This window comes from Dama dama, chromosome 30 (genome assembly GCF_033118175.1).
Source record: "Dama dama isolate Ldn47 chromosome 30, ASM3311817v1, whole genome shotgun sequence".
NCBI lineage: Eukaryota > Metazoa > Chordata > Mammalia > Artiodactyla > Cervidae > Dama > Dama dama.
Genome location: NC_083710.1, coordinates 70707459 through 70733954, shown reverse-complemented (window position 1 = coordinate 70733954; position 26496 = coordinate 70707459). Strand labels below are relative to the sequence as shown.

Genomic DNA, 26496 nt, shown 5'->3' with positions numbered 1-26496 from the left:
TTAGAGATGCCAGGAGGCCAGGGTGAGCAAAGTCTGAAGCTCAGTCTCTCTTATGGCTTCTTTGATAATTCAAAGACATTTCATTTATTCAACAAAGAATTCTTGAGCATCTCTTTACCTGTATTATGCTAGGAATAATGCAATAAATAAGAGAAATGTGGTCTCTGCTTTCATGAGTCATCTGGCTTTGGAAATTTCCTTACCCTGGCAAAACCAGTAGATGATGTTCATCTTTGGGCTGTCTTTGCATATTAATCATTATCATTTAAATGACACATAATTGGTTTGAATAAGGTTTTTTAGTCTTACAGTTACTGTTTTTTCCATCAATAATTTGTAGAGGGATAATTTGAGACTATGTACATATCATAATTCACATTCAACTTTCACACTAGTTTTAACTTCCATTGATCATTTTCTGACTATTTCTGATCATTTTCTGACTTCTATTGTTCCCTCTGTATTTGTTTCTGTTCTAGAATGCAGACTTTCCCTTCTCCTATTTATGAAGCAGTAAAGAGTCATGGATTTTTTCATTATTTAATGGGTTATCACTCATTGACACTTATTTAATATCCCAGTATCCCAGATTTGGCTAGCAAAAATACTTAGGCTGGCTTCTTTGTCCTTTTGACACATCCTTATGATTCCTTGAGCTGTTTATTTTATGAGGCAAGTTGTCCGAAGCTTATCTTATACTTTCATGCCTGTTGGTCTCAGCCTATCAATCGTGATGCTGTTGCTGGGAATGCCTGGGGCTCTGCTCACCTGGCCCTTTCTTATTACAGCAGCCCCCACAGACATTTTCCCCATCGGAGCCCCTGCTGTGGCTGGACTGGTCCTTGTGTTCTTGATTATGACCATCAGGGAACTTTGAAATGACAAAGTTTATTATGCACATGTCCTGGAGGGTACAAGGCATGCCTGGGGCCACACAGCAAGGTCCTAGGGAGAGAGCAAGATGGATCATGAGCGAACCTGGACCTGTGCTTCTGACTTGTTGGAGTCAATGGCTGGGTATTTGGGGTTTCCAGTCACTATCTGTTGATAATTAAGACATGAGTGAGGAAAAAAAAAAAAAAGACATGAGTGAGAATTAAAGTACAGGAAGGGAGAAATAAGCAGTCTGTTATCAGAAATAAGGTGGTCTGTTAGCAGGTCAATCAGGGCTTTCTGAAAAAGGGAACTTCAGGAGTAGGGTGGCCTGGCTCCTTACCTAGCTGTATAGTGGCCTGTGTTTATTCCAGTTGAAGTCTCCAAAGTGGGTGTCTCCAAGGCATAATGTCAGGTGCTTGCATTATGATCAAAAAAAGCTAATTGTCAGCTGCTAGTACATATTGTCAGCAAATATTTTAGTACTTCCCTGGTGGCTCAGTGGTAAAGAATCTGCCTGCCAATGCAAGAGACTCAGGTTTGATCCCTGGGTTGGGAAGATCTCCTGGAGAAGGGAATGGCAACCCACTCCAGTATTCTTCCCCGGAGAATCCCATAGACAGAGGAGCCCGGTGTACTAAAGTCTATGGGGTCACAAAGATTCAGACACAACTGAGTGACTAACAGTACATATTGCAGCAACATTGGAATCAGCCATTGCTTCAGGGAACCCTGGTTCCTCTTAGAAAGAATATTAAAAAGCAAAAGTCTGGGTGAAGGGGACCGAGAGGCACAAACTTCAGGTTAAATAAGTCATGACGTCCAGCATGGTGACTATTGTTGCTAATAATGTGCCACCTATTTGAAAGTTGCTGAGAGTTGTCCTTAGAAATTCTTATCAGAAAAGAACAAATTGTAATAATGTATGTTAAAAAACAAAAACACCAAGATCTGGGGGCTTGAATGATATTTGGTACCAATGTGTTCTTGTTTCCAGAGTCTCTCACCATGTAGTGTTAGGGACTATGTGTATATGTGTCTATGTTTTTCCCCATATTTCTATATATTTAAATTTCTAAATATTTAAAAGTGAAAGTGTTAGTCTCTCAGTTGTGTCCAACTTTTTGTGACCCTCCCCCGCCATGGTCTGTAGTCCATCAGACTCCTCTGTCCATAGAATTCTCCAGGCAAGAATACTGGAGTGGGTATTCTTTCAGGATTTCCTTCTCCAGGTTATCTTCCCGACCCAGGGATCAAATCTGGGTCTTCCGCATTGCAGGTGGGTTCTGAGCCACCTGGGGACCTATTTCTGTAGACCTCTTTTTAAAAACAAACAAACAACAAAGCCTGGCAGAGTGGGATTCTGATTAGACAAAGATGTTAGACAAAGATGTGTAGTTTGGATATATGTCATTCTCCGTTTCTCTTAATTTTTAACAGGTGGCTAAATCCCTTGTTTAAAATCGGTCACAAACGGAGATTAGAAGAAGATGACATGTACTCGGTGCTTCCAGAAGATCGCTCCCAGCACCTTGGAGAAGAGCTGCAAGGGTGAGCACAGGCAGCAGGGAGAAGGGGAGGAAGAGGGAATTTCCATGTGGAGCTCAAGGTGTGGGGTGGGGGGTGGGGCGCTTTGCCTTCCTCTGGGTCCTTCTGAGCCTCTTCTCCTGACACTGCACGCTCACCCTCTCAGGCTGACCGTGGGCTCAGCCCACTTTGGAGGGCTGACCCCTGTGCGTTTGTGGACGTGGAGGGAGCCTGCAGTCATGGCCCTGCATGCCCATCTCTGTCCCTGGAGGTGGGGCCCCTGGAGGAGGGAGTCTGCCCTCTTGAGCTGCTCATGGTGCTGAGAATCCAGCAAAACTTGGCAGGAACTGTTTCCCAAGACTGGGGCTCTCCCCTCAAGGTCTGTTGTTCTGGTGCTTCAGTCTGTACCGCTCATCTTTCAGGAGCCCTGTGAGCAATTTGCCAGCATCTGTGGGGCAGCCACAGAGTGCCCTGTGGTAAAGGCTCATCTTCCACTCTGCCCCTCCCCCCTTTTCCCTTCAGTGGACACCTGTTCTTTATTGTGTTTTGTTTCTCATTGCAGGTACTGGGATCAAGAGGTTTTGAAAGCTGAGAAAGATGCACGGAAGCCTTCTTTAACAAAAGCAATCATCAAGTGTTACTGGAAATCCTATGTAGTTTTGGGAATTTTTACATTAATTGAGGTAAAAGCTTTTACATACAGTGCATTGATTTTCAGTGTATGTGGTTCAGTACTGAGATGGATGAGACCTGCGGGGAGAGAGGTCAGAGGATAAAATGTGTCTATGAAAACTTGTCTGTGATGTAGCTCAGTGGTTGATATATCTTTATAATAGACAGATGCTTAAAGTACTGGACCTCCAGGGATTACTCTTTTCCTTTTAACTGATTAAAACATAGTGTTATGGAAGGATGACACTGAAAAGAAGAATTTTATGCCATGTTAGAGTGTTCTTGATGTTCAGTATGAATGCTAAGAGTGGTCCTTGATCAAAAGAAGATCCTGCAACCTCAAGGAGTATGGGCCCTGTGGTTTTGAGGAAGTAAACTTGGATCTGAGCCCAGGATACATGTGTGTGTACTCAGTTGCTTAGTCATGTCTGACTCTTTGGGAAACCTTGGCCTAGTTGTCTGCCAGGCTCCTCTGTCCATGGAATTTTCCAGGCAAGAATACTAGAGTGAGTTGCCATTTCCTTCTCCAGGCGATCTTCCTGACCCAGGGGTTGAACCCACATCTCCTGCATTACAGGCAGATTCTTTTTTTTTTTTTTAATTAGTTGGAGGCTAATTACTTCACATACAGGCAGATTCTTTACCACTGAGTCACTTGGGAAGCCTTGAGCCTAGAAGACATTTTACAGGCACTCGGCAAATGATTATTAACTTGCCCAGGTCACATCTGATAAATGGTTTCCTAAGAAGGGATTGTCACCTCTCCCCTTCCTATGGAACAGAACCTGGGGCCCTGCATCTGGGCGGGAGCTGCCAGAGCTCCCGAAAGCACACCCTTCCCTGGGCTGCCCTGTCCCCATGGGCCAGGTCACCCAGGTCAGAGCCCTCCTGTGGGGAGGAGCTCCAGCTTCACCCTAAATTCTGTGCACCCTCCATGCTGGTTTCTGTCCCTCACTGTGGAGCTGGTCTGCTGGTTGAAGGGGGATCCCTGGTAGCCTGGCATTGGCAGAGGGTGGAGGAAGGGATGTGCAGGGCAAACCAGGGTAGAAAGCCATGAGGTCAGTGACCTCCGTGATCCTGAAGATCCTCAAGAACCCCACAGAGGACAGTCCCCCTGGGGACACAGTGCCGGCAGCCCCCCCGTTCTGGCTGAGCCTGCTGGAGGCCTGCTGCAGACCCCCTGGGTGGCTCATGCTCTCCGTGGTCCCCCAGTGCTGCCTTAGGGACACGGGCGGGCTGTGAGTGTGTGAGAGCAGGAGGGATGGAAGATGCAGTTGCTGTGAAAGGGGGGTTTTAGGTGGAGAAGGTGGTGAGTTGTCATCAGTCCATCGTGTTGGGGTGAGGTGGGTGAGCCAGGTGGCAGGTGGGCGGCGTGGCTCTTGTTTAAAGGCTGTGTTGCACTTCGGACAGTGGGCAGCTGGGTAGGTGAAGCCCACCCCACACAACTGGAGAGACAGGGAATCTGTCAGCTCCCAGGTGACTGGGTGGTCCTGGGAGGTTTAATTCTTGATGACAAAGGTGGGTTGGCCTTTGCTACAAGTGAATGAGCTTGTGACTGTTCTGATGACTTAAGTTCTAAACATCCATCCATGCTGTTATGAAAGCATTCCAGACTGGCTCCTTGAGATGGACCAGGGGAAAGGCAGTAGGTCATGGATAGTGGCTATGTTGGGACATCGATGACCTGCACAGAGGTGGAATCTTCTATGTTGTTTTTTTAGTACATGTGCCAAGTTGCTTGCTGAAAGCTGACATCCCCATGAATCTGGGAACATAATGTTCAGTGAGAATGAGAACTCCAGGTCAGTTACCAGAGTGTCGAGCAGTTCTCCTGTTGTCTCCTGGTGTCTGAATACACTTTCCCACATGCAAGGTGTGTCCCAGGCCTGAGGTCTTAGGGTGGGAACCAGACAGTCCCTGGGAGGGTAGCAGATTAATCAGGTGAAACTGGGCTTTCTCCCAGGAGGGAGGTTTCTTGATCTTGCTGTGTTGCGACCTTGGTGGTTTAAAGCATAAAACTCTAGACAGTGGCCTGTATTTCCTAGGTGACTCTTCCTATATTCCTAGGTGACTGGCATACAGTGCTCACTCTAAATTTGTGTCCTTAGGACACTGGTAGAACTGGTAGAACTCTTAGTTCTGATGCATTGGAATTCAGGGACTTAACGGTCATTAAAGCTCAAGGAGAAGTAAACCTTGAATTTTTTGTTGTTGTTGTTGGCAGTCAAAAGAAGTTTGAAATCTAGCACAAACACTCCTCTTCCTTGACTTGCCTTTTGACACACTGCTGTTTTGGAGAAATGAGAAATCATTTCTTATGATGAAGCTAGTAAGGATCTGATTTTAGAACTCATTTTCAGGTACTTTTGGGTTTTCAGTGATTAAAGCTAATGAGAAAAGTGCAATGAATGTTAGTTAAATAATTGATTTTATGAAGCAGCTTTCCATTTTTTGATCTTCTATCTTTGCTGCTTGCTGACCTATGTTAGATACTGGAAGATCTAAACTCAGCCCAGGATTCTCTAAAATGCAAACATGTTTTCTGTGTGACCTGCAGTCCTCTTGGTTCATCTGGTACACAGAATGCTGTGTGGATTATCCACGATTCCCATGCAGTGTGCTCTGACCACCCACAACACGGGCAGGGCCTTCCCTTGAACTACTGGCAGCAGCACCAGTGGGAAGAGGCAGGGTGATGCCATTCCAGGGTGAGCTATTTAGGGTTAGGATTTCAAAACCATGAAAACATCTCTCCTATGAGTATTAGGAATGACTTTAAGGGTTCGAGGAGCTCTTGCAGGCCGATGCTAATTAGAACAGAACAGCCAGGGAGTTCCTAGCACGCCTGGCCCCTGTGTGCACCTTCATGGGGACCATGGGTGGGGAGGACAGGTCTCTGCCTGCCCAGGTTCCTCAGGGTGGAGAGGAGGAGCCTGAAGTCTCTGCCTGGGCCTGAGTCACAGAGACCACCTCCCCAGGTCATCAGGGCTTCTCTCTGAGAGGTGAGGTCTCCATTGCTGGTGCGTAAGTAGGGTGACCTCAGAGAGCCAGAGTGGATTCACCCAGTCCCTTCCCCTGAGAGGGGAGGTGTGGCCAGGGTCCACTTTCTGGGAACCTTAGAAATGGCCTGGCCTTGTCCTGACACTTGGTCTTTGTTCAAGGCCATTGGAAGCTGTAGGAACACACACATATTTGTGTAAATTTTCACTTCAGAGCTCAGCCAATGGGCAGGAAGTAAACAGAATCCTCTGCGTCCCAAAGTGGGCTTTATGCCTCAATTCAGGGCTGGTTCCCCAAGAGCTGAGTGGTCTTTGCATTTATTTCCCAACCCTCCTTCCATGTGTCCCTCACTTTTGCTCCACCCAGGAGGCTGCTGGTAGCAAAGAAACTGTGGGCCTGGAGTAACTCCTGAGCCCCACACAGCAAGGGAGAGGAGGAGGGAGAATTAAGCAAAGCAAGACAGGAACCTGCAGAGCAGACCTGCTGTGTGCACCCTGCTGGTTCTTAAGAGCACAGTCCATGGACTTCTCTAGGCCAGAATACTGGAGTGGGTAGCCTTTCCATTCTCCAGGGGATCTTCCCAACCCAGGTTTCCTGCATTGCAGGTGGATTCTTTACCAACTTAGCCACAAGGGAAACCCATTAATACTGGGGTGGGTAGCCTATCCCTTCTCCAGCTGATCTTCCCCACCCAGGAATTGAACCAGGGTCTCCTGCATTGTGTGTGGATTCTTTACCAACTGAGCTATCAGGGGAGCATAGCACTAGCCATTAGGTGTTAGTAATATCCACAGTGATGACCTTGAGGTCTAAATGAGGGGAATGCTTTTCAATCATTTTTGTTTTTAAAAACATGTTAATTTTTATTAATTTTTTTTCAATTTCAGTATGGTAGACTTACAATATTATGTTAGTTTCATGTATATAACGTAGTGATTAAACATTTCTGTACATTACAGAATGCTCACCCTATTAAGTCTAGTTATACTCTATCACCATACAGAGCTATTCCAATATTATTGACGACATTTCCTATGCTGTACATTACATTCTCTTGCCTTTTTTATTTTACACCTGTAAGATTGTACCTTTTAATCTCCATCACCTATTCCATGCATCCCCTCAATCTGTTTTCTTTTTGAAGGCAGGAAGTAGGTAACTCATTTTTACAAGACTGCATTTATAATGGATCAGATTTCAAAAATCTGGCTAGAACTGATAGTTTTCATTACTGTCCATAAGAGTTAGCTTTTATGAATGACTTTTTCTCAAGAGTTCTTGTTCTGCTATGATCACCTGTGAGCAGTTCTCCAAGCTCTTTGTGAAACCAGCCTCTGCCATTAAGAATACAACAGGTCTCTTCCTGGAAGTTCTGTATAGTAAAGTGATCGTAGTTTACATTTGTTTTGATGATGGTTTCAGAGCACTCTGAGCTGTTGTAGCTCATTTAGTTGTGCCAGGATTCCTCCGTGGGAGGCAAGGCAGGGATTTCCATCGATGAGGACCTGGAGGTGCAGGAGGGCACAGAGGGGCTTGGCGTCCTGTTTTCTGAAGCGTCCTGGTTTCTGAAGCACAGTGTTTTGATTTCTAGACCAGGGTTCTCTTTGTTCTGTCCTGAGATTTCCTCTCCTTCCACAGCCTCCACTGAAGAGTCACAGGTTTAGTTGCTAAGTTGTCTTGCAACCGCATGGACTGTAGCCCACCAAGGCTCCTCTATCCATGGGATTTCCCAGGCAAGACTGGAGGGGTTTCCATTTCCTTCTCCAGGGGATTGAACCCAGGTCTCCTGCATGGCAGGTGGATTCTTTACTGATTGAGCCACCAGGTCACAGAGCCAAGACTTTTTTCTGACAACAGCATTGTACTCCTCTTTCTGCTGCTTCCTGCAGTGTGGAGTTTTCTTTTTCCCTGAAGATTTTAAGGAACATTTCAAAAATAGAAGAATAGAACAAGGTAGCTGAATGCTTTACCCTGGAATCTTCCTTTTTGGAGTAAATAGTATTTTGAGCTGACTGTTTTTTTGAGAAGTAGACACAGGAAGGAAATCGCCATTTGTAAGGGCTTCTGCTCTGTACCTGAAAGAGAATGTTGGCCCTGAAACACAAAAGCATTTTGTCAGTGGAGAATGGATTTGCATAATGAATCCAGCTCTGTCTTTCTTGCTTTGTATACTCTGGGTTGCCTATTAACCTCTCATGAGCCCCTTCTCCAGTGCCCCACCCTTTAGCTGGAATGTCAGGACTGGGGTTCATATGAGTTTTTCTTGGAAGTATGATAGATCTCCTGGAATTCTGATTAAAACCCTTTGTGGTCCTTTTAAATCATTCACAGCTGGTCTGTCATCTCCCTAGGCTCAGATGCCCTGACAGTGTAGGACAGGAGGATAGCAGATGCTTACATGGGGTTAGTTTGTGCATCCAGAATCTTCCAGGGAGTGAGGACTTCAGTCTGCATCCCTAATTTGTTGTGAGTTTTGGGAGGCTTCGCTGATAGCTTAGTTGGTAAAGGATCAGCCTGCAATGCAGGAGACCCTGGTTCGATTCCTGGTTTGGGAAGATCTGCTGGAGAATGGATTGGCTACCCACTCCAGTGTTCTCGGGCTTCCCTTGTGGCTCTGATGGTAAAGAATCTGTCTGCAATGAGGGAGACTTGGGTTTGATCCCTGGGTTGGAAAGATCCAGTGGAGAAGGGAACGGCTATCCCACTCCAGTATTCTGGCCTGGAGAATTCCATGGACTGTATAGTCCATGGGGTCGCGAAGAGGTGGACACGACTGAGCGACTTTCACTCACTCGCTCAAACCAGTTTCTGGGGGCTGGGCTACAGCCCTGAGTGCTCTCAGCTCCTCGTGAGTGATGCACTCAGCATGAAGTCCACTGTGTGACAGAGGAGTGAAGACAGATAGGCTGAAATACTGATGGTTTAATTTCCCCAAATTCACTGCTTTCCCTCTTAGCTCTGGATCTTTCTCAAGTCTAACATTGTTGTCTCTTCTCCAGTTTCTACAGATTAACTGCCTGTTCATTTTCCCATAAGCTCACCTGCTTATTTCCTTCTGTGTTAGATGGTTTCTAGTTCCTGTGTTTTCCTTTTTCTCTCATGAATCAAAGATAATAGAGTTGGGCAAGAAATGTTTAAAGCAGCACATGTGGAATCATAGATGAGGAACTGTACCCACTGGGGAATTTCTAGCCTCAAGCTGTGTAAGAAGTTCCCCTAAAAACAAGAGATAGGGTCACATGGGAGGTGCTCTCTGGAGGCTGAATACTAAGGGCTCCATCAAGAAATGTCTGCTTCAGAGACTTGAACCTCGAACCATGGGACACTGTGGTATTATATTGTGATCTTGTAAAAATCCTTTTTGGCTTTGTGGTTGTGAAGAATTCTTGTGAAGGAATAAAAACTTATCTTCTCAGTTTGTGGAGTTGTAGTTTGGGTGTCAAATATGAAGGGATCATAGGAGTAATTTTGACCTTGTTCCTGTTTATCTAGAAAGTTTTCTTGTGGCTACTTTCAACTTTGATACTGAGTGTTTCTCAGTTTTATTTCTCACTCAGTTGAGGGTTAGGGTCAAAAACCGACAGAAGAGTGGACACTTTGGGTCGTGGACCAGATAAACTCCTTATTCAGACTATTTGATCAACTGAGGTATTCAAGTTGGCCTCAGTGAAAAAATGAAGATGTTAAAGCAGTAGTGATCATTATATATAAAAAAAACTCATTTTTGCTGTGTTTGTTACTTCTGTTGGTATTCTCTTTGGTGGATTTTCAATGTTAGGCTCACGTGGAGAGCTGAGTCCCAGACAACAGTGATTCCAGATATAATCATAAGTTTTAGGAAAGTTTGGGATGGCGGCTGTTAGCACTGGGCTTCTGGTGGAGAGCATCAGGGTTGTAGGCTGCAGCTCTGGACTGCTCTGGGCCATACCTGAGCTGGGACTGCCCTTGTGTACAGTTTGACTTTCTTGTTTCTCTGTGTAAGCCTTCAGACTTCTATCTCAGTGAACTCTATAAACAGTGTGTTTTGCAATATACGATGTGAGGGGCTTTTTAAATAAGCTCTTCATGCCCCTTGGGATGAATCATGGGGCTTGCTGGAAATTTAACAACAAACCTTTGTGTTCTTGGGCAATCTTACTCTTATCTGATCATCTTACTCATGTTCAGCTAAACAGCGTTAACCTTCTTTTCCCTATTAGATGAAACCTTCCATGACCTTGTGGAAGGCAAGGCAGTCAGTGAATGTGTGGGTTTGTGTGTGCAGAGCAAGACACAAGTGTTGGGCTTCAGTGTTGCATTCATTTGAAGGATGGAGACAGCTTTCTGTGAATAATCTGATCAGGCATTAGTTGACTGAGCAGAAAATACGTGTTTGTTTTGTTTGCTGATTGAAGTTTTTGATTCTCCTTCCCTTCCTCTTGCATGGGGGTTCTTCAGCTTTAGACAGACAGAGCTATCAAAAGCAAACCCGTCAATTATTTATCCTGTCTGTATTATTAAGGAGGGATTGTTTAAAAGGAAAATCGGAATTCTAGAAAGATTTCCGAACTTTTGGCATTTTGTCCTTTGAGAATTCTGGAGGAAATGATGTCGAGGGCCGAGGTGTTTACTTTTGGTGACTTGGATTTGTTGACTGTTTGGTTTTCCTTGGTGAGAAAGAATGAGACCTTCAAGGGGCGACAAGGGGGCAGAAGTAGGTTGTGGGGTGGAGTGTCCATTTGAGAGAGTGGACAAGTGTTGCAGTTTTTTTGACGTTAGTTTTGGGAAGGAAAATTGTTTTCCCTATGCCATACTTAAGATATAAGTCCCAATGCTTCCCAACTCATTGGTTTAGAATTGTAATTTTTGCCTGGGGAAAAGATGATTGGTTAATATATATTTTAAACCAGTACCTGTAGTGTTTGGCAGATGAAGAACCATGGATGACATCATTTTTTAGCTTGGCTTATGCTGTATTTAATTTTTGGCTCCAAGGAATATCCCAGCTCCTGGGGTGGAGAGACAGTGATACAGTGTACCCTGGGGCTGGGTTCCTGGGAACCTCCCAAGCCTGCTCTCTGCGAGAAACTCTAGCAGAAACTGGGCTCCATTCTCTTGATCCCTGTATGTGTAGAGTTCAAGTTTGAAAAGAGGGGCTCTGTTTGTGCTAATGTCTCAGTTCATAAAGGCTCTTGATGAGTGTTTTTTGGTGTTTTTTTTTTTTTTTTTTAATATTTATGTATTTGGCTTCTGCAGCAGGTCTCAGTTGTGGTATATAGGATCTTTAGTTGTTCAAACTCTTAGCTGTTATATGTGGGATCTTTTTCTTTGACCAGGGATCGAACTTGAGCCCCCTGCATTGGGAACACGGGGTCTTAGCCACTGGACCACCAGGGTAGTCCCTCTTGATGAGTTTTTGATGTATTTGTGGGGAGGCTGACGATCTCCATGTCTTACTCCTGTGCCATCTTCTTCAGCTTCCCATCCATAAAGGCTCTTAACTCTGACAGAGATGGCAAGAGTGGTCCTCCCGTACGTGAATGACCTTGAATTTCTGTTGGGCTGGGACACTGAGAATACAGGGGACCAGAAGCAGGCTGCCAAAAGCGCTTGTTCATATGGAAACAGATTTCTAACCTTTCTTATGCTCATCTGAAGCCAAGACTCACTTGGTATTTTGCCAAATGTGTTCTAAAGCACTGGTTGTAATATTTATTGAGCATCCACAATGTACTAACCACAGTGTTAGTAACCAAGACTTTGTTGTCTTTATCACACTTTTGTGTGATAGTTAAACAGTTAAAACTGTTGTCTGCTTGTCTTATAGAAGATAGTGGATCTGTGGAGTTTTTTCTTTAGATTAACTAGAAATGTTGCATTTTGTCAAGATGCCTTTTTAACAAGTAATAATAAAAGTAAAGCGTGTGTTAAGAAAACACACGTTTGAGGTTTGGGGCTTCCCAGGTGGTGCGACTGGTGAAGAAGCCGCCTGCCAGTGCAGGAGACCTGAGAGACCCGGGTTCAATCCCTGGGTAGGGAAAATCCCCTGGAAAAGGGCATAGCAACCCATAGCCTGGAGAATCCCATGCACAGAGGAGACTGGCAGGCTACAGTACATGGGGTCGCAAAGAGGTGGACGTGACTGAAGCGACTTAGCACCCGTGAATCCAATTAGCTTCAATCTCCCAACTAGATTTTATGATTAAAGGTTTGAGGGCTGAATAAAGTCTTTACTCTGTCGACTGACCGAAAAACAAACAAACAAACAAAAAACCAACAAACCAAAGCCTAAAAGAAAACCTGGTCTGGCTTGTATATCTAATGAAGATTTTTTAAAATTTGTTTTTAGGAAAGTACCAGAGTAGTTCAGCCCATAATTTTGGGGAAAATTATTGGTTATTTTGAAAACTACGATCCCTCTGATTCTGCTGCTTTGTACGAAGCCCATGGCTATGCCGGGGTGCTGAGCGCCTGCACGCTTGTCTTGGCCATTCTACACCACTTGTACTTCTACCACGTCCAGTGTGCGGGGATGAGGCTGAGAGTAGCCATGTGCCACATGATCTACCGCAAGGTAAGTGTCACTCGGTACCACAGTGTATACCTCTCATGAAGTACCAGAAGCATTTTGGGAAACTTCTCTGTCAATTTTATAACTAGTAAAAATTGTGAATCACTATTGTACACGCGTCACATATAATATTGCACATCAAGTATACTTCAGTAAAAAAATTAGACACATTGTACCCAAGAAAAACATTTTCTTTTAATGATTATACTTGTTTACACCGTGCAACGGGCGTCCCTGTAGCTCAGATGGTAAAGCGTCTGCCTGCAGTGCGGGAGACCCAGGTTTGATCCCTGGGTTGGGAAGATCCCCTGGCGAAAGAAATGGCAACCCATTCCAGTACTCTTGCCTGAAAAACTCCATGGACTGTCCCCTAAGGAGCCTGGTAGGCTATAGTCCCTGGTGTCGCAAAGAGTCGGATATGACTGAGCGACTTCACTTTAACTTTCACACCATGCTACCAAAGTTTGCTCTTTGCATCCAGCCAATTTTGTTGTTTAAGCAAATGTTACAAAAACATAAGCGATTTGTATTGAGATCAGGTCAGGACAGCTTTTGATAACTTTTATTCACAGGCTCTTGCATAATATTCAGTAAATTTATAAAGAAGTCTATAAGCATCAGAGATATGAAGTTGATTTTTAATGTTTTCATGCCGAAAGAGCATAGTGGTATTAATGGAAATTTGGTTGTTGTTCATGAAAACCTTTATTTACACAAAGTTGTATTTACTAGAAAGCTTCTGTAATTGAATCTATAAAATTAAATCTAGGAGAAAACAATGTATTTGAGAAAGGGAATAAGATGCTGGCTACAGCATCTTATTTTTTCAAACATCACATCTAATCATATTCATTATAATTATGTTTACTAAAAAATGTAAATGGAATCCATGCCACATATAGACTCACTCATTGTGTTATATAGTTGTGCTTGTTCATAACAGTAGTAAAGAAAATAGATGTTTCGATAAAACTTGAAATTTTTCATTGTTTTTAGTAATTTTAGAGAGAATTTTTTGGTTGCCATTCATTTAGTTTTTTTCATAATAGATTTCCTTTTTTTCTTTAGTTAGCATTATAGCAGTTTTAGTATGACCTGGTTTGATGTTTTTAGTGCTTTTGTGCTGAGAAATACCCATAAGATTATTCCATAGGTTACCCTGGCCTTCACTAGTGTAAAGGGAGTGAGGATTTCAGGTGGATTTACAGAGAAATTGCCAGTGTCAGGAGCTGAAGTGCCGTTTATAAACTTGATCCTGGATATCTCTGCCCTGTTTACTTTTTTAAGAATTTTCATTTGACTGTATTATATACTTAAAATTTACTGACATAGCAGACACACACAAAAAGGACAACAACATCGTCAATGTGTTAAGTGGCTTTAGTAATTATTTGCCATTGTCTGTATCAGAGCATCACATTGTACACCTTAAATATGCAATTTTTATTACAAAGCAATTAAAATTGTCATTGAAGTCTAAAGCCAAACAGTTTAAATTGAAATTATCACTTCTTTCATCTAGTTGCTACTTATTTAGACTTCTGTTTCCTGGGGGTACATTTGTTGGCAAAATGTGACTTGTCTCCTCATTTTCCCTTGAGCGGAGTCTTGTTAATCTCAGGGCTGTGTCATCCCCGGGGGCCTGGCATCTCACTGTCTGTGTTTGGCTGCAGCATCTGAGCCAGTTTCTTCCTGGGTGATGTGGAAATGGCCGTGGTGCCCCTACACTCTGGTCAGGGGTCTTCCTTGTCATTCATCACGTTCTTTAATATTCTATGATACCATCTACTATTTAGGAGATAGACACTCTGATTCCCAAAATTTAGCTAGATGTTTGTGATTCCAGATCATGCTTAGCTCCCATAAATAAATAGGAAATTTCACCAGACCTGCATTGTAAAAATCTTTTGTTAGGTCTGACGGTTCAGTGAAATAAAGCTCTCTCTTGGCTGCACAGGTGAGCCAGGGTCCACCTGTTTTTCTTCCTCTTCGCACAAACACTTTGGAACATTGCCTTTGGGAAATCCGATCTGGCCCTGGCACATTTGCTTAGATGAATGTAAACATCTCCCAAAGCCATTAATTTGCTGGCTTGATTAGGCTAAGAGAATTGTCCCTTTACGAAGTCAGGTATTGTTGGGATAAACCACAGACATAACCAGAAATTCCAGAAACGTGAGAAAGAATTGTTTCTTCCTGCACAGCTTTGCATCTAGGATCCCTCTGGGGTGGAGAAATTCAACATGTCTTTGCAGGTTACTGGCAGACTGATTCCTTAGAGCCAAAGCTGGTGCTGCTGAAAGGCCCCTTGGAAGGACTGTGGTTCATGCTCAGGCCCCACCTCCTGGAAAGAAATCAGCTTGGGTGTTATAAATGGCTGCTAAGTCACAGTTGTAACTTTGAATGATCCTTTGGGATATATCACATATACGGATGACTTATTTACCTTTTGACTGCTTTGGTAAAATTACTTTTGGTCATTGCTTTTTAAAAAAAAAATGTAAAATATACACAACATCAAGCTTACCATTTTAACTTCTTTTTTTAAAATTAATATATTTATTTGGCTGCACCAGATCTTATTTGCGGCATGTGAGATCTAGTTTTCTAACCAGGGCTCGAACCCGGGCCCCCTGCATTGGGAGCGCATAGTCTTAGCTACTGCACCATCAGGGAAGCCCGAATTTTAACCCTTTTTAAGTGCACCATTTAGTGACTTGAGGTCCGTTCAAGTTGTTCAGCCATCAGTGCTATTCATCTTCAGAACTTTTTCATCATCCCAGACTGAAACTCTGTACCCATTAAACACTGACTCTCCAGCCCCTCACCACCATTCTACTTCTCTGAATTTACTGACTCTAGATGATTCAGGTGTCAGAATTCAATTCCTTTTAAAGGCTGAATAACATTGCATTACAGGTCTGTACTACATTCTGTGCATCCTTTCATCTGTTATTGGACATTTTGGTTGTTCCTACATTTGGCTGTTGTGAATAATGCTGCTGGGAACATGGGTGTACCAGTAAAGTCTGTGTTTTCAGTTCTTCTGAGTGCATCTCCAGGAAGTTGAATTGCTATACAATATGCTAATTTTATCTTTAGTATTTTAAGGAACTTCCAGACTCTATTGTGATGACATTATTTTACATTCACACTTGATCATTGATCTTTCTGTTTGAGGACTTTCTGTTTGAGAAGTTTTTATGAATATGACATTTCATTTGGATTAGTGACTCTAATTGGTGGTCTGTTAAAGCAGCTCATGGTGTCTATTCAGATTCCTCAGGTCTCCAAGGCATTTTTTTTTCAAACTTCTTACCAAAAACCAGGATAATGAACATGGGCTGTGTTTTTTGTGAAGTCAGCTAACTGGCATTAAGAACACAGATCGGTCAAAGGAATAGTGTTTTAAACCTTGTTGTTGTTCAGTCGCCTAGTCCTGTCTTTGCGACCCCATGGACTGCAGCACACCAGGCCTCCCTGACCCTCACTATCTCCTGAAGTTTGCCCAAGTTCATGTCCATTGCATCAGTGATGCCATCTCATCCCCTCACACCCTCTTCTTCTGCCCTCAATCTTTTCCAGCATGAGACTTTTGCAAGGAATCAGTTCTTTGCATCAGGTGGACAAAGTATTAGAGTTTCAGCTTCAGCATCAGTCCTTCCAGTGAATATTCAGGGTTGATTTCCCTTAGGACTGACTGGTTTGATCTCCTTGATGTCCAAGGGACTTGCAGGAGTTTTCTCCAGCACCAGAGTTCGAAGACATCAATTCTTTGCTGCTCAGCTTTCTTTATGGTCCAACTCTCACATCCATACATGACTACTAGAAAAACCATAGCCTTGACTATACAGACCTTTGTCGGCAGAGTACTTCCTCTGCTTTTCAACACACTGTCTAGGTTTATCATCGCTTTCCTTCCAAGAAGCAATTGTCTTCTGATTTCATGGCTGCAGTCACCATCCGTTGTGATTTTAGAGCCCAAGAAGAGGAAATATGTCACTACTTTGACCTTTTCCCCTTCTATTTGCCATGAAGTAATGGGCCCGGATGCCATGGTCTTAGTTTTTTTTTTAGTGTTTAGTCTTAAGCTGGCTCTTTCCCTCTCCTCCTTCACCCTCATGAAGAGGCTCTTTACTTCCTCTTCACTTTCTGCCATTAGAGTGGTATCATCTGCATGTCTGAGGTTGTTGATGTTTCTCCCTTCTATCTTGATTCCAGCTTGTAACTCATCCAGCCCAGTGTTTCTCATGATGTGCTCAGCATATAGGTTAAATGAACAGGGTTTAAACCTTATACTGTCTCCTTTTAGAAAATCGTCAGTAGTCCCTGGTGATACTCACAGCATGAGTCACCTATCACCTTTCCGGTGAGACCAGTGTCTTAATTCCTGTCTGTTTATGGTTGGGGCATAGAAGAAGGAGTACTCCCCCAGCTTCAAATCTCAAAGGGTAATAACTCCCCCAGCTTAGAGCATGGGAGGTGGACCTGGGATGGGGAAAGATGAAAACTTAAAGCAAGCTGAGCCTGCATTGAAGATGGTTGTCAATCTCCAGCCCAAGTCAGTAGTGAGAATGTATCTCCCATTTGCCAGTCCTGTCCTTGTCTTCATGCCTGAATGCTATGGATGTTCAGACCTGAGGCAGGCAGCATGACAGTGTCACTAATTGGGATGGTCTTGTCATATGGCAGAGAGATTTTAAAAAGCATGTTTTCCCATGGTGAGTCCTGATAATGGGTTAGTTTGCTCCCAATGCCAGGTAAAGCCAGAGCAGATAGTCAGGGATGTCATTGAGTGTTCTCTGCTGCCTGTTACCCAGGGCAGATTTACCTGCAGAATCTGATCAGTTTGCCAGATTTCTTAATGTGACTGATATCTCATCCTAATTCTCTTTAGTGTTTGTTACCCAAAGGGTGGTTTGCAGGAGAGATTTCCTCATTCGTTGTTTCAGCTTCTAAGATGACTTGATTCCCTGCAAACATCCCAATTTCCCTTTATCTTTCACTGTAGATCTGTAGGGCTTCCCTGGTGGTTCCGTGGTAAAGAACCCACCTGCCAGGGCAGGAGACACGGGCTCCGTCCCTGGGTTGGGAAGATTCCCTGAAGAAGAAATGACAGCCCACTCTAGTATTCTTGCCTGGGAAATCCCATGGACAGAGAAGCCTGGCAGGCTACAGTCCGTGGGGATACTTGACTTAGCATTTGAAAAACAACACATGCATCCAACCTGGGCTGGTGATCTGTTTCACCCTTGATAGTATACTTGTTTCAATGCTATTCTCTCAGAACATCCCACCCTCGCCTTCTCCCAGAGAGTCCAAAAGTCTGTTCTATGCATCTGTGTCTCTTTTTCTGTTTTGCATATAGGGTTATCGTTACCATCTTTTAAAATTCCATATATATGTGTTAGTATACTGTATTGGTCTTTATCTTTCTGGCTTACTTCACTGTGTATAATGGGCTCCAGTTTCATCCATCTCATTAGAACTGATTCAAATGAATTCTTTTTAATGGCTGAGTAATATTCCATGGTGTATATGTACCACAGCTTCCTTATCCATTCATCAGCTGATGGGCATCTAGGTTGCTTCCATGTCCTGGCTATTATAATATGTACTGTTTAAAGCTCAAAAAGCAAACAAAACTAAATATCATAGTGCCTGGAAATACATTCAGATAAAACTCTAGAACTTAAAAGGTAAGGAAATGGTAAACAGAAACAAGATGATGCTTGGGAGGAAAGTTGTGCTTCACCGATATTATAATCCACAGTGATGTTCATTTTCAGTCTTTTATTTAAAACTAATTCTGTTTCAGTACAAACACTATATTGCTTTAAATTTGGCCCGGACTTGCGGCTTCCCTGGTGGCTCAGGCAATGAAGAATCTGCCTGTAATGTGGGAGACCTGGGTTTGACCCCTGGGTTGGGGAGATCCCCTGGAGAAGGGCATGGCAACCCACTCCAGTATTCTTGCTTGGAGAATTCCATGAATGGAGGAGCCTGGCGGCCTACAGTCCACGGGATCACAAAGAGTCAGACACGACTGAATGGCTAATGTTTATTTTACACATGGAATGACAGATATTCAACTGATTCGGGGTTATGAAACAGTGATTTCTTATGGTCAATCTAATATTTTGTTTGAGTTTGCAGTTATATTTCCAAGAGACCAGGATCTTGAGTATTGTTCAAGACAGTGTGGTATTTATGAAAATAGAATGACTCTCTTACAGCATCTGATACCTTGTTTGGACTTTCTCTTCTAATGGTATTTTCTAACTTCCAGACAAAGTTAGAATGTGCTAGTAATGTTTCTTGCACTGTTTAGCAGTTTTAAAAACATTTTCCCCCCTTTATTTCTGATATAAATTTGAATTTCTGATATAAATTTGAAATTGTTTAGCAGTTCTAAAAACATTTCCCCCCCTTTATTTCTGATATAAAATTGCATTTTGTGAAGTATCTCATCAAGGAGCCTCTGGTTGAAGGTTTACTATTCTGTGGGCAGGAGATTGAGCAAAGCAGGTTAAGGAAGGAAAGGCTGTTTGGTTTAAACTACTTTGTTCAAAGTTTCTGTTGCTTGAGAATAAAGGGTGTCAATTGCATACTACCAGCTGGTAACTACCTGCTATGTGGGGTGCAGTGCAAACTGGAAGGGAAGACTTAGCTCCGTGGTTCCCAAACTGCTGCACTACAGATTCATGAAAATTTAAAAACAACACTGATACCCGAGCCCTCTCTGCAGAAATCCATTTTAATGGCTTGGGGGGTGGATTTTATTTATTTCTCGCCACATGAACTGTGGGATCTTAACCACTGGGCTAGCAGTGTTTTTTTTTTTTTTGCATGGGGGAGTTTTAAAAAGGTACCAGGTGATAGTGATAGGCCTCAAATGCATTTTTAGCTTAATTTTTTTCTTGTATGTTATAATCAAGATCTACTAATATGTTGCAGTAGCATGTGGATTAGATGTTTGTTTCTCAGTGGAGGTGCACTTCAGGTATAAACCTGAAGGATGGTGGCCATTCCGTAGTTCTCCTGTGGCTCAGATTCTAAGCTGGGAATCTCCTGTGCACTGAGTGATCAGGCTCATTGAATCAGGTGCCAAGTATTTGGTAGACGACACTGTGGCAGGTCAGATAGGAGAGAGACTAGGAGTGTAGGTCCTGAGCGCAGTCAGACCTGAGATGCTGTCTCGATTTTGCTGTCTGCTGAACTGTGAGTGAGTGAACCCACTTCTCAGAGCCTGTGTCCTGAGTTTAAATGCTGAAGGAGAGAATATATATGGGGTTTTTGTGAGCACTGGTTTTGCAGAACACCTGTTACAGGGTCATGTGTTCCGTTTAGGAGCGTAGAAGGTCATACACACAACAAGACTGTAGTTTGAGTGCTTTTGTATGAATCACAGTTTTCCTTTTTGTAGACATTATACTTAGGCTAGCTGCTCTAAGCCTACATGTCCTCATTTGTAATAGCAAAGTACCCAACTCTTATGGTTGTAGAGAGGATTAAATGAGCCAATCTGTGTAAAGCATTTAACTTAGTCCCTGGAATTTAGCTAGTGTGCACACATTCCTGTCATCTGCATTACTGGCACTCAGTCCCAGAAGGCTAGAGTACCTATAATTAGACAAAATAGAAATATGGGTGTTAAGTGGTACACAGGTGTACAGACTTAATGGTTTAGGAGAGGAACCCTCCGATGGGTGGAGTGATGTGTGCCTGTCTGTGATTCTGTGTCAGTATGTATGCCTGCATGGGGCAGTGTTGGAGTAGGAAGCCGAAATGATTCATTCAGGAAATTTTAGAAGCACAGTTGGCATAGCATGAGGCTCCAACATACATCTAGAAGGGAATTTTGGGACCAGGGTCTTGATCATGAGCTTAAGGCTGTTGGAGTTACTGAGCTGGTAAAGGGGAACCCTTGGAAATTTTGATTAAGGTAGTAAATGGATCAGAGTAGTGATTTAGGAAAATGCATCTGAAGGCTATTGTGTGTGGGTACATGTGAAGTTGTGAGTCAGCTGGAAATATGATTGGAAAGGATATCACATCTGGCTGTTGATTCCTTCATTTCATTCTTACTGTTTTGCCCATTTAGTGAAGCATTTAGTGAGAGTGGTGGGTGATTGAAAGAAAAGAATAATGTCTTCTTTCATCTCATGTGAACTGATGTAGTACAGTACATGTTAGACAAAATAGCAAAATGAATTAGTTGTGGACCTTTTAATGCATTATAATATTCATGAGAGATGGAGAAAAGAAAGGATTCAGCCCTAAGGGGTTTATTATAGAAGTGGGGAAAAGTGTTGGTTCAGAAGTCCTAGTTCCGATGGGAATCCACAAAGGCAGTCTGCCTTGAAACTTGGGCTATTTCGTAAGCATCGCTGGTTTGCTTACCGTTATTCCAAAATTTGGGAGGAAATACCCCAAACACCACCATTCTATAATGGCAGGCATCATTTTTGTAGATTCTTTTTCAGTCTTTATCCAGTCACACATATTAATATAGTAACCGTCTTATATATATTGTGTTGTTTCGTCACTGTATTGACTGCCCTTTACCTCCTCACTAGCTACATTCATGGTCTACTACATTCACTGTGTTTGCTAGTTTTATGGTGAAAGATGTCTGTGTTCATGGCCTTACATGGAATGTCTTTTTGATCCATATTTTTTTTTTTTTTGGCTGCATATGCCAAAGTTACCTTCAGATGGGATTTATTTTGTTGCAGTTGTTTGGGAAACTGAGTTTGGTAGCAGACTGTTCCACTTGAGCTGTGCCAGTCTCATAGTGACAATATGTGTACCCCTGGAGGTGGGCTGTGTGTAATGGGGAGTAATAGGTTTTTACTAGTTAACCAGTCTGGAAAGCTAATTGGTAATACCTGCTTTCTTCCAAAAATTCCTCAACAACAAAATTCCTATCCCCTTCCATCAAAAGTTAATGTAACTAAATTCCTAAGTTTTGGGTATGTGCCATGCTGTGTGTACTCAGCTGTGTCTGACTGTTTGCAACTCCATGGACTATAGCTGGCCGGGCTTCTCTGTCCATGGGATTCTCCAGACAAGAATACTGAAGTGGGTTGCCATTTCCTATTCCAGGCGGGGATCTTCCCTAACCAGGGATCAAACCCAGGTCTCCTTCATTGTAGGCAGATTCTGCACCATCTGAACCATCAGGGAATCCCTCTTAGGCTTTGATAGTGAAAGAAAGTGAAAGTCAAAGTCATGTCTGACTCTCTGTGATCCCATGGACTGTATAGTCCATGGAATTCTCCAGGCCAGAATACTGGAGTGGGTAGTCTTTCCTTTCTCCAGGGGATCTTCCCAACCCAGGGATCAAATCCAGGTCTCCCGCATTGCAGGTGGATTCTTTACCAGCTGAGCCACAAGGGAATCCCAAGGCAAGGATACTGGAGTGGGTAGCCTATCCCTTCTCCAGCGGATCTTCCTGACCCAGGAATTGAACCAGGGTCTCCTGCATTGCAGATGGATTCTTTACCAACTGAGCTATTCCCGTTTTTTTCAGGACAAGTCTAGAGTATCTCTGTTTCTAAATCTCAGGCTTCCCTGGTGGCTCAGATGGCAAAGAGTCTGCCTGCAGTGCAGGAGACCCAGGTTCGATCCCTGGGTCCAGAAGATCCCCTGGAGAAGGAAATGGCAACCCACTCCAGTATCCTTGCCTGGAAGATTCCATGGAAGGAGACTGGCAGGCTACAGTCAGACACAACTGAAGAGGCTTAGCAGTGCACCTCCCACTTGAACATACCTCTCACCTCCCTCCCTATCCCACCCCTCTAGGTTTGAATTCCCTGAGTCACAAAGCAAATTCCCATTGGTTACCTTCTTACATATGGTAATGTAAGTTCCCATGCTACTCTTTCCATATAGCCCACCTACTCCTCCCCGCCCCTGCCACCCGCCCCCCGACCTCCGCATCAGCTCTTAGTTGTGGCATATGGGATCTTAGTTCCCTGACCAGAAATTGAACCCAGGCCCCTTGCATTGGAAGCATGGAGTCTTAGCCACTGGACCAGGGAAGTCTCTCCCTTAGCATTTTTTAAGGAAGACGCCTAGAAATCTGTATTGTTTAATCTGTGCCCCAGGGATTCTTAATCATGGAGAAAGTTTAGGGAACTCTGTACTGGAGAATGGTAAAGGGAACAGCAGACCAGGTTGGGCTGGTGAAGATGTGGTGTCTCCCTGGAAAGGGAACGAACAGCATGTATATTCTTCCTCCTTTCCCGGGGGTTTGTGCTGCAATCATGACTCATTGCTATTTTTAAACGTTCTAATTTTTTTGTCTACCTGTGTTTTCATGTCTCCTTCATTCTTTAAAACATTTCACTGCGTTTACAGTTTTTTGATTGGTGGTTATTTTCGTTTTGGTCTTCAAAGGTCAATGTTTTTAAAATTGTTTCTAACTATGTGCAAACAGTCAAAACATAAAATTGACTAGGCTTGCCTTTTTCGAGTCTACAGTTGAGTCAGTGGTGTTAAGTCCATTTGCATTGTTGTGCAGGCATTATGCATCACGCACCATGCATCATCAGGTCTCTGCCTCGTGAGTGGCAGCTTTCCATTTTACTTTCTGAGTGTATTTGTCTGTTTGAGAAACCTCACATACAGGGAATCACATATAGGAGTTGTCCTTGGGTGGCTGGCTTATCACTTTGTCCTCAAAGCTAGGTTAGCTTTTTTTTGAAAAGATAGAGGTCATACATGTACTTAGTATTCATTGGAAACAATTTACTGTTCACCCAGGCCCTCAGCTGGGGTGATGACTTTGAGTTAGTTATGGAGGAAAAGGAAGGCATTTCAGAGAGAACTGTATCCTCTCTGGATGCCTTTCAGAGCAATCGGCTCTGCCTTGGTTCTGTTTTGAAGTCTTCACCCCCTGCTTCCTCCTCCCTCTGGGACTCATTAGCTGAACTAACCAGGCCTTTTTCTTCGCTTCTGACCTCTGGGAATTTACAGTTCTGGGTACCATCTGGTATTTTATATGCTACAATCCAGTGAGTGGGAGAACGTGGGATTTAGGGACATGGAACTGGGTAAAGAGGGTGTAACTATGGTTTTCTGGGAGAAGCTTGTGCTCTTGGCTCTGCATTTTTCTCCTAATTCCTTCATATGCATCAGTAAGAGAAATTAAGGCATTTTTAAAACTGTATATTGTAAACATTATTTAGGGAGCATCTCCTACTTTTGTCATTTTGTTTTTCTTTTCTGCTGCACAGATTTCATTTTCTGAAAGCTTCCAAAATGGCATCTAAGGGAAGAGTAATGCAACTAGTTCTGTGACATTATAAAAGTGAGCACCATTGGTTACTTTAGGTTTATTGCTTGTCCTTCTCAATCAAATTCAACACTTTGCTTCCTAGAAAACATTAGGAAAAAGGAAAAACCCTTACAAAATATTATAATTTTGACAAATTCTCAGTGAAATTATTTACCTTCAGTGAGTTTAGAGTGGGTGTATTGTTTTCCCCTTGTATTCTTTTGATCTGAAAGGAGGCATACTAGCAATAAAATAATTGGAAAAATGGTTCTCAGTTTAGTTGCTGCAAAAGACAGCATATGGCCTCATGTATAAATTCTTACCACTGAGCATTCCATTTGAGAAGATAGATTATTTTTTAGATGTAGGGAAACATGATTCATTAAAGAAAAATGTTCATAGACGTCTCCCCTTCTTTTTGGGTGCACGGTTGATTTGTATTCTCACTTAGATTGTCTTCTCTTGCTGAGCCCTAAATGTATATTTATGCATGTTCTTGGATCTCCTTTCTCTCCATTGTGGAGTTTTCTACCATTTCTGTGGTTTTCCTCCTTTCTGTTGCCCTAGCTCACCTTGATCCCAACCAGGGTTCTTTGTCTTCCCCAAGTCAAGAGAAATTTCCTAGAGGCCACACGAGACATTGAGGGAAGGCTGTATTGGGGCTTCTGCACTGGTTGCAGGAGGGAAAACAAGTAAACAGTTTCTCTTGTTCTCTCCAAATTGAGGAGGGCAAGCTCATTCCTTATATGAGGTGAGGGTTGTGGTGGGTCAGGGATCGGGCTGGAGGGGTAGTTTAGGTGGTTTGTTTATCCTTTTGTGGTATTGAGTGCGGGAGGTTGGAGTCGGGCGGGGGGGGGGGGGGACTCTGTTTTTGCCACACCTTTGGTTTAGGTCCCAGCTCTTCAGAAATGGCAGTTGGTTCTTTTTGTCTTTTTTGTATCTTTTGGTCCAGAATATGCCCCAACTGCATATGTGCACAGTTATTTTTAGCCCCATATAGTTTCTTTGTATTTTGTAGCTCTAGGAGGGGTGTGTCCAGGTGTGAGCTTTCCCCATTGCTGCAAAAGTTCCCTGATCCCAGGCAGGAGGGTTCCCAGGGGATCATCTCAGAGACTCAAAGCCCTTGGAGAGGATGAGGTCTGAGAATACGCAGAAATTCCTCCTAAGGGGTTCACATCCTTAGCCTGACCTCACAGTGGATATCAGGGGCTTCCACCCACTGGTGGAATGTTAGTTGCCCAGTTGTGTCTGACTCTTTGAGACCCCCATGGACTGTAGCCCACCAGGCTCCTCTGTCCATGGGATTTTCCAGGCAAGAAAGCTGGAGTGGATTGCCATTTCCTTCTACCAGGGGATCTTCCCAGCTCCGGGATGGAACCTGTGTCTACTGCATTGCAGGCAGATTCTTTACTCGTTGAGCCACCAGGAAAGCCAGCAGTGCTTGGAGTCCACATGTTGGTTCTCATGCTCAGAGGCTCACTTGTCAGCTCTGTATACGTGGCATTCTGGTGCCTTCAGTAGGTGCTGTGGATTTAGACGAAGGCTAATAGTACTTGCAGGAGCTAACTGCCACATCCTTCAAAGCTTGCAGAGAGCTGAGTAGTTGTGCTGGCTTGCGTGCCAGCCATGGAAAATCAGGCCAGCAACAAGAAAAAGGCGGTGGAGTTGTCAGATGAGAGAACAGCAGGTGGTTGATCTTGTATTGACTTTGTTTTTTATTTCCTGCACTCAGTTTTTTTCTCTGCACAACCATAGCGGCAATGTGATTAGTTTTATGGCAATCTCATTAGTTTAATAGTCCCCATTATGTTCATGCTGGTGGAAGATATTAGGGAGTTTCTGCATCCTCCCCTCAAAAGCTGAAATGAATGGCTTTAGATTATGCAATCTTGAAAGCAGATATGACAGCATTACTAAGCAACTCTGGGTAACACTCTGGGAAAAATACAGCAGTGTTCTATTTCGGGTGAGCTAAACATACTCTCAGCCTAGTTACCTGTTGGAACAATTCCCATTATCTGATATGCTGAATTCTGGGGGGCAGGGCCATGAACCAGGAAATAAGCCAAATGCAAAATAAGTGACAAGTGCCTGAGTCTGTTTTCTATTCTGAGTCCTTTAGGTTCTTACTCAGGGTCTGCTACCCTGATTCACTTATGATATTACAATGCCAGAACCCAGTTTAGAAATAGCAGTAGGTAATGGTGAGCTAGTCAGTTGATAACCTGATGGCGGGGGGAAAGATAGAATTATAATGTATGAAAAACCCAAAAGGCATGGCCATTTGGAGCACTCCGTGGGACAGAAGCGCTTCTGTGCACTGAGGGTCATCAGCACTGGATATAAGTCTTGCTGGTGATGAGAGTGCAGCATTAAGATGGTGAACTGAGTTCTCGTCTTTGGTTTTAAAGGCCGACTGCAGCAGGGTTTGGGGGGAGATGCTGTTAAAATGAACATTGGATTCTTAAAGGGTTAATACTTTTCACTAGTCTGGAAAACTCAATTCATGTGCAAAGAACATTCTTTTCTCCTCTGCTCCTTTGATGGTGATATTTGTGTGTCCATACATGGGTTATGGAGTTTCACATCT

The 26496-nt window shown here is 43.4% G+C and overlaps 1 protein-coding gene across 2 annotated transcripts in view; it reads left to right on the top strand.

Annotated features, from left to right (window-relative positions):
• LOC133049557 (ATP-binding cassette sub-family C member 4) overlaps positions 1 to 26496 on the top strand; it is a 178685-nt gene that overhangs the window by 32006 nt on the left and 120183 nt on the right. The window contains exons 2-4 of one of the 2 annotated variants that reach the window (XM_061133649.1): positions 2314 to 2424; positions 2963 to 3083; positions 12401 to 12625. In XM_061133649.1, the coding sequence (XP_060989632.1) occupies positions 2314 to 2424; positions 2963 to 3083; positions 12401 to 12625 (457 nt within the window). The remainder of the gene's footprint in view (positions 1 to 2313; positions 2425 to 2962; positions 3084 to 12400; positions 12626 to 26496) is intronic. The other variant, XM_061133650.1, reaches the window with a different exon arrangement.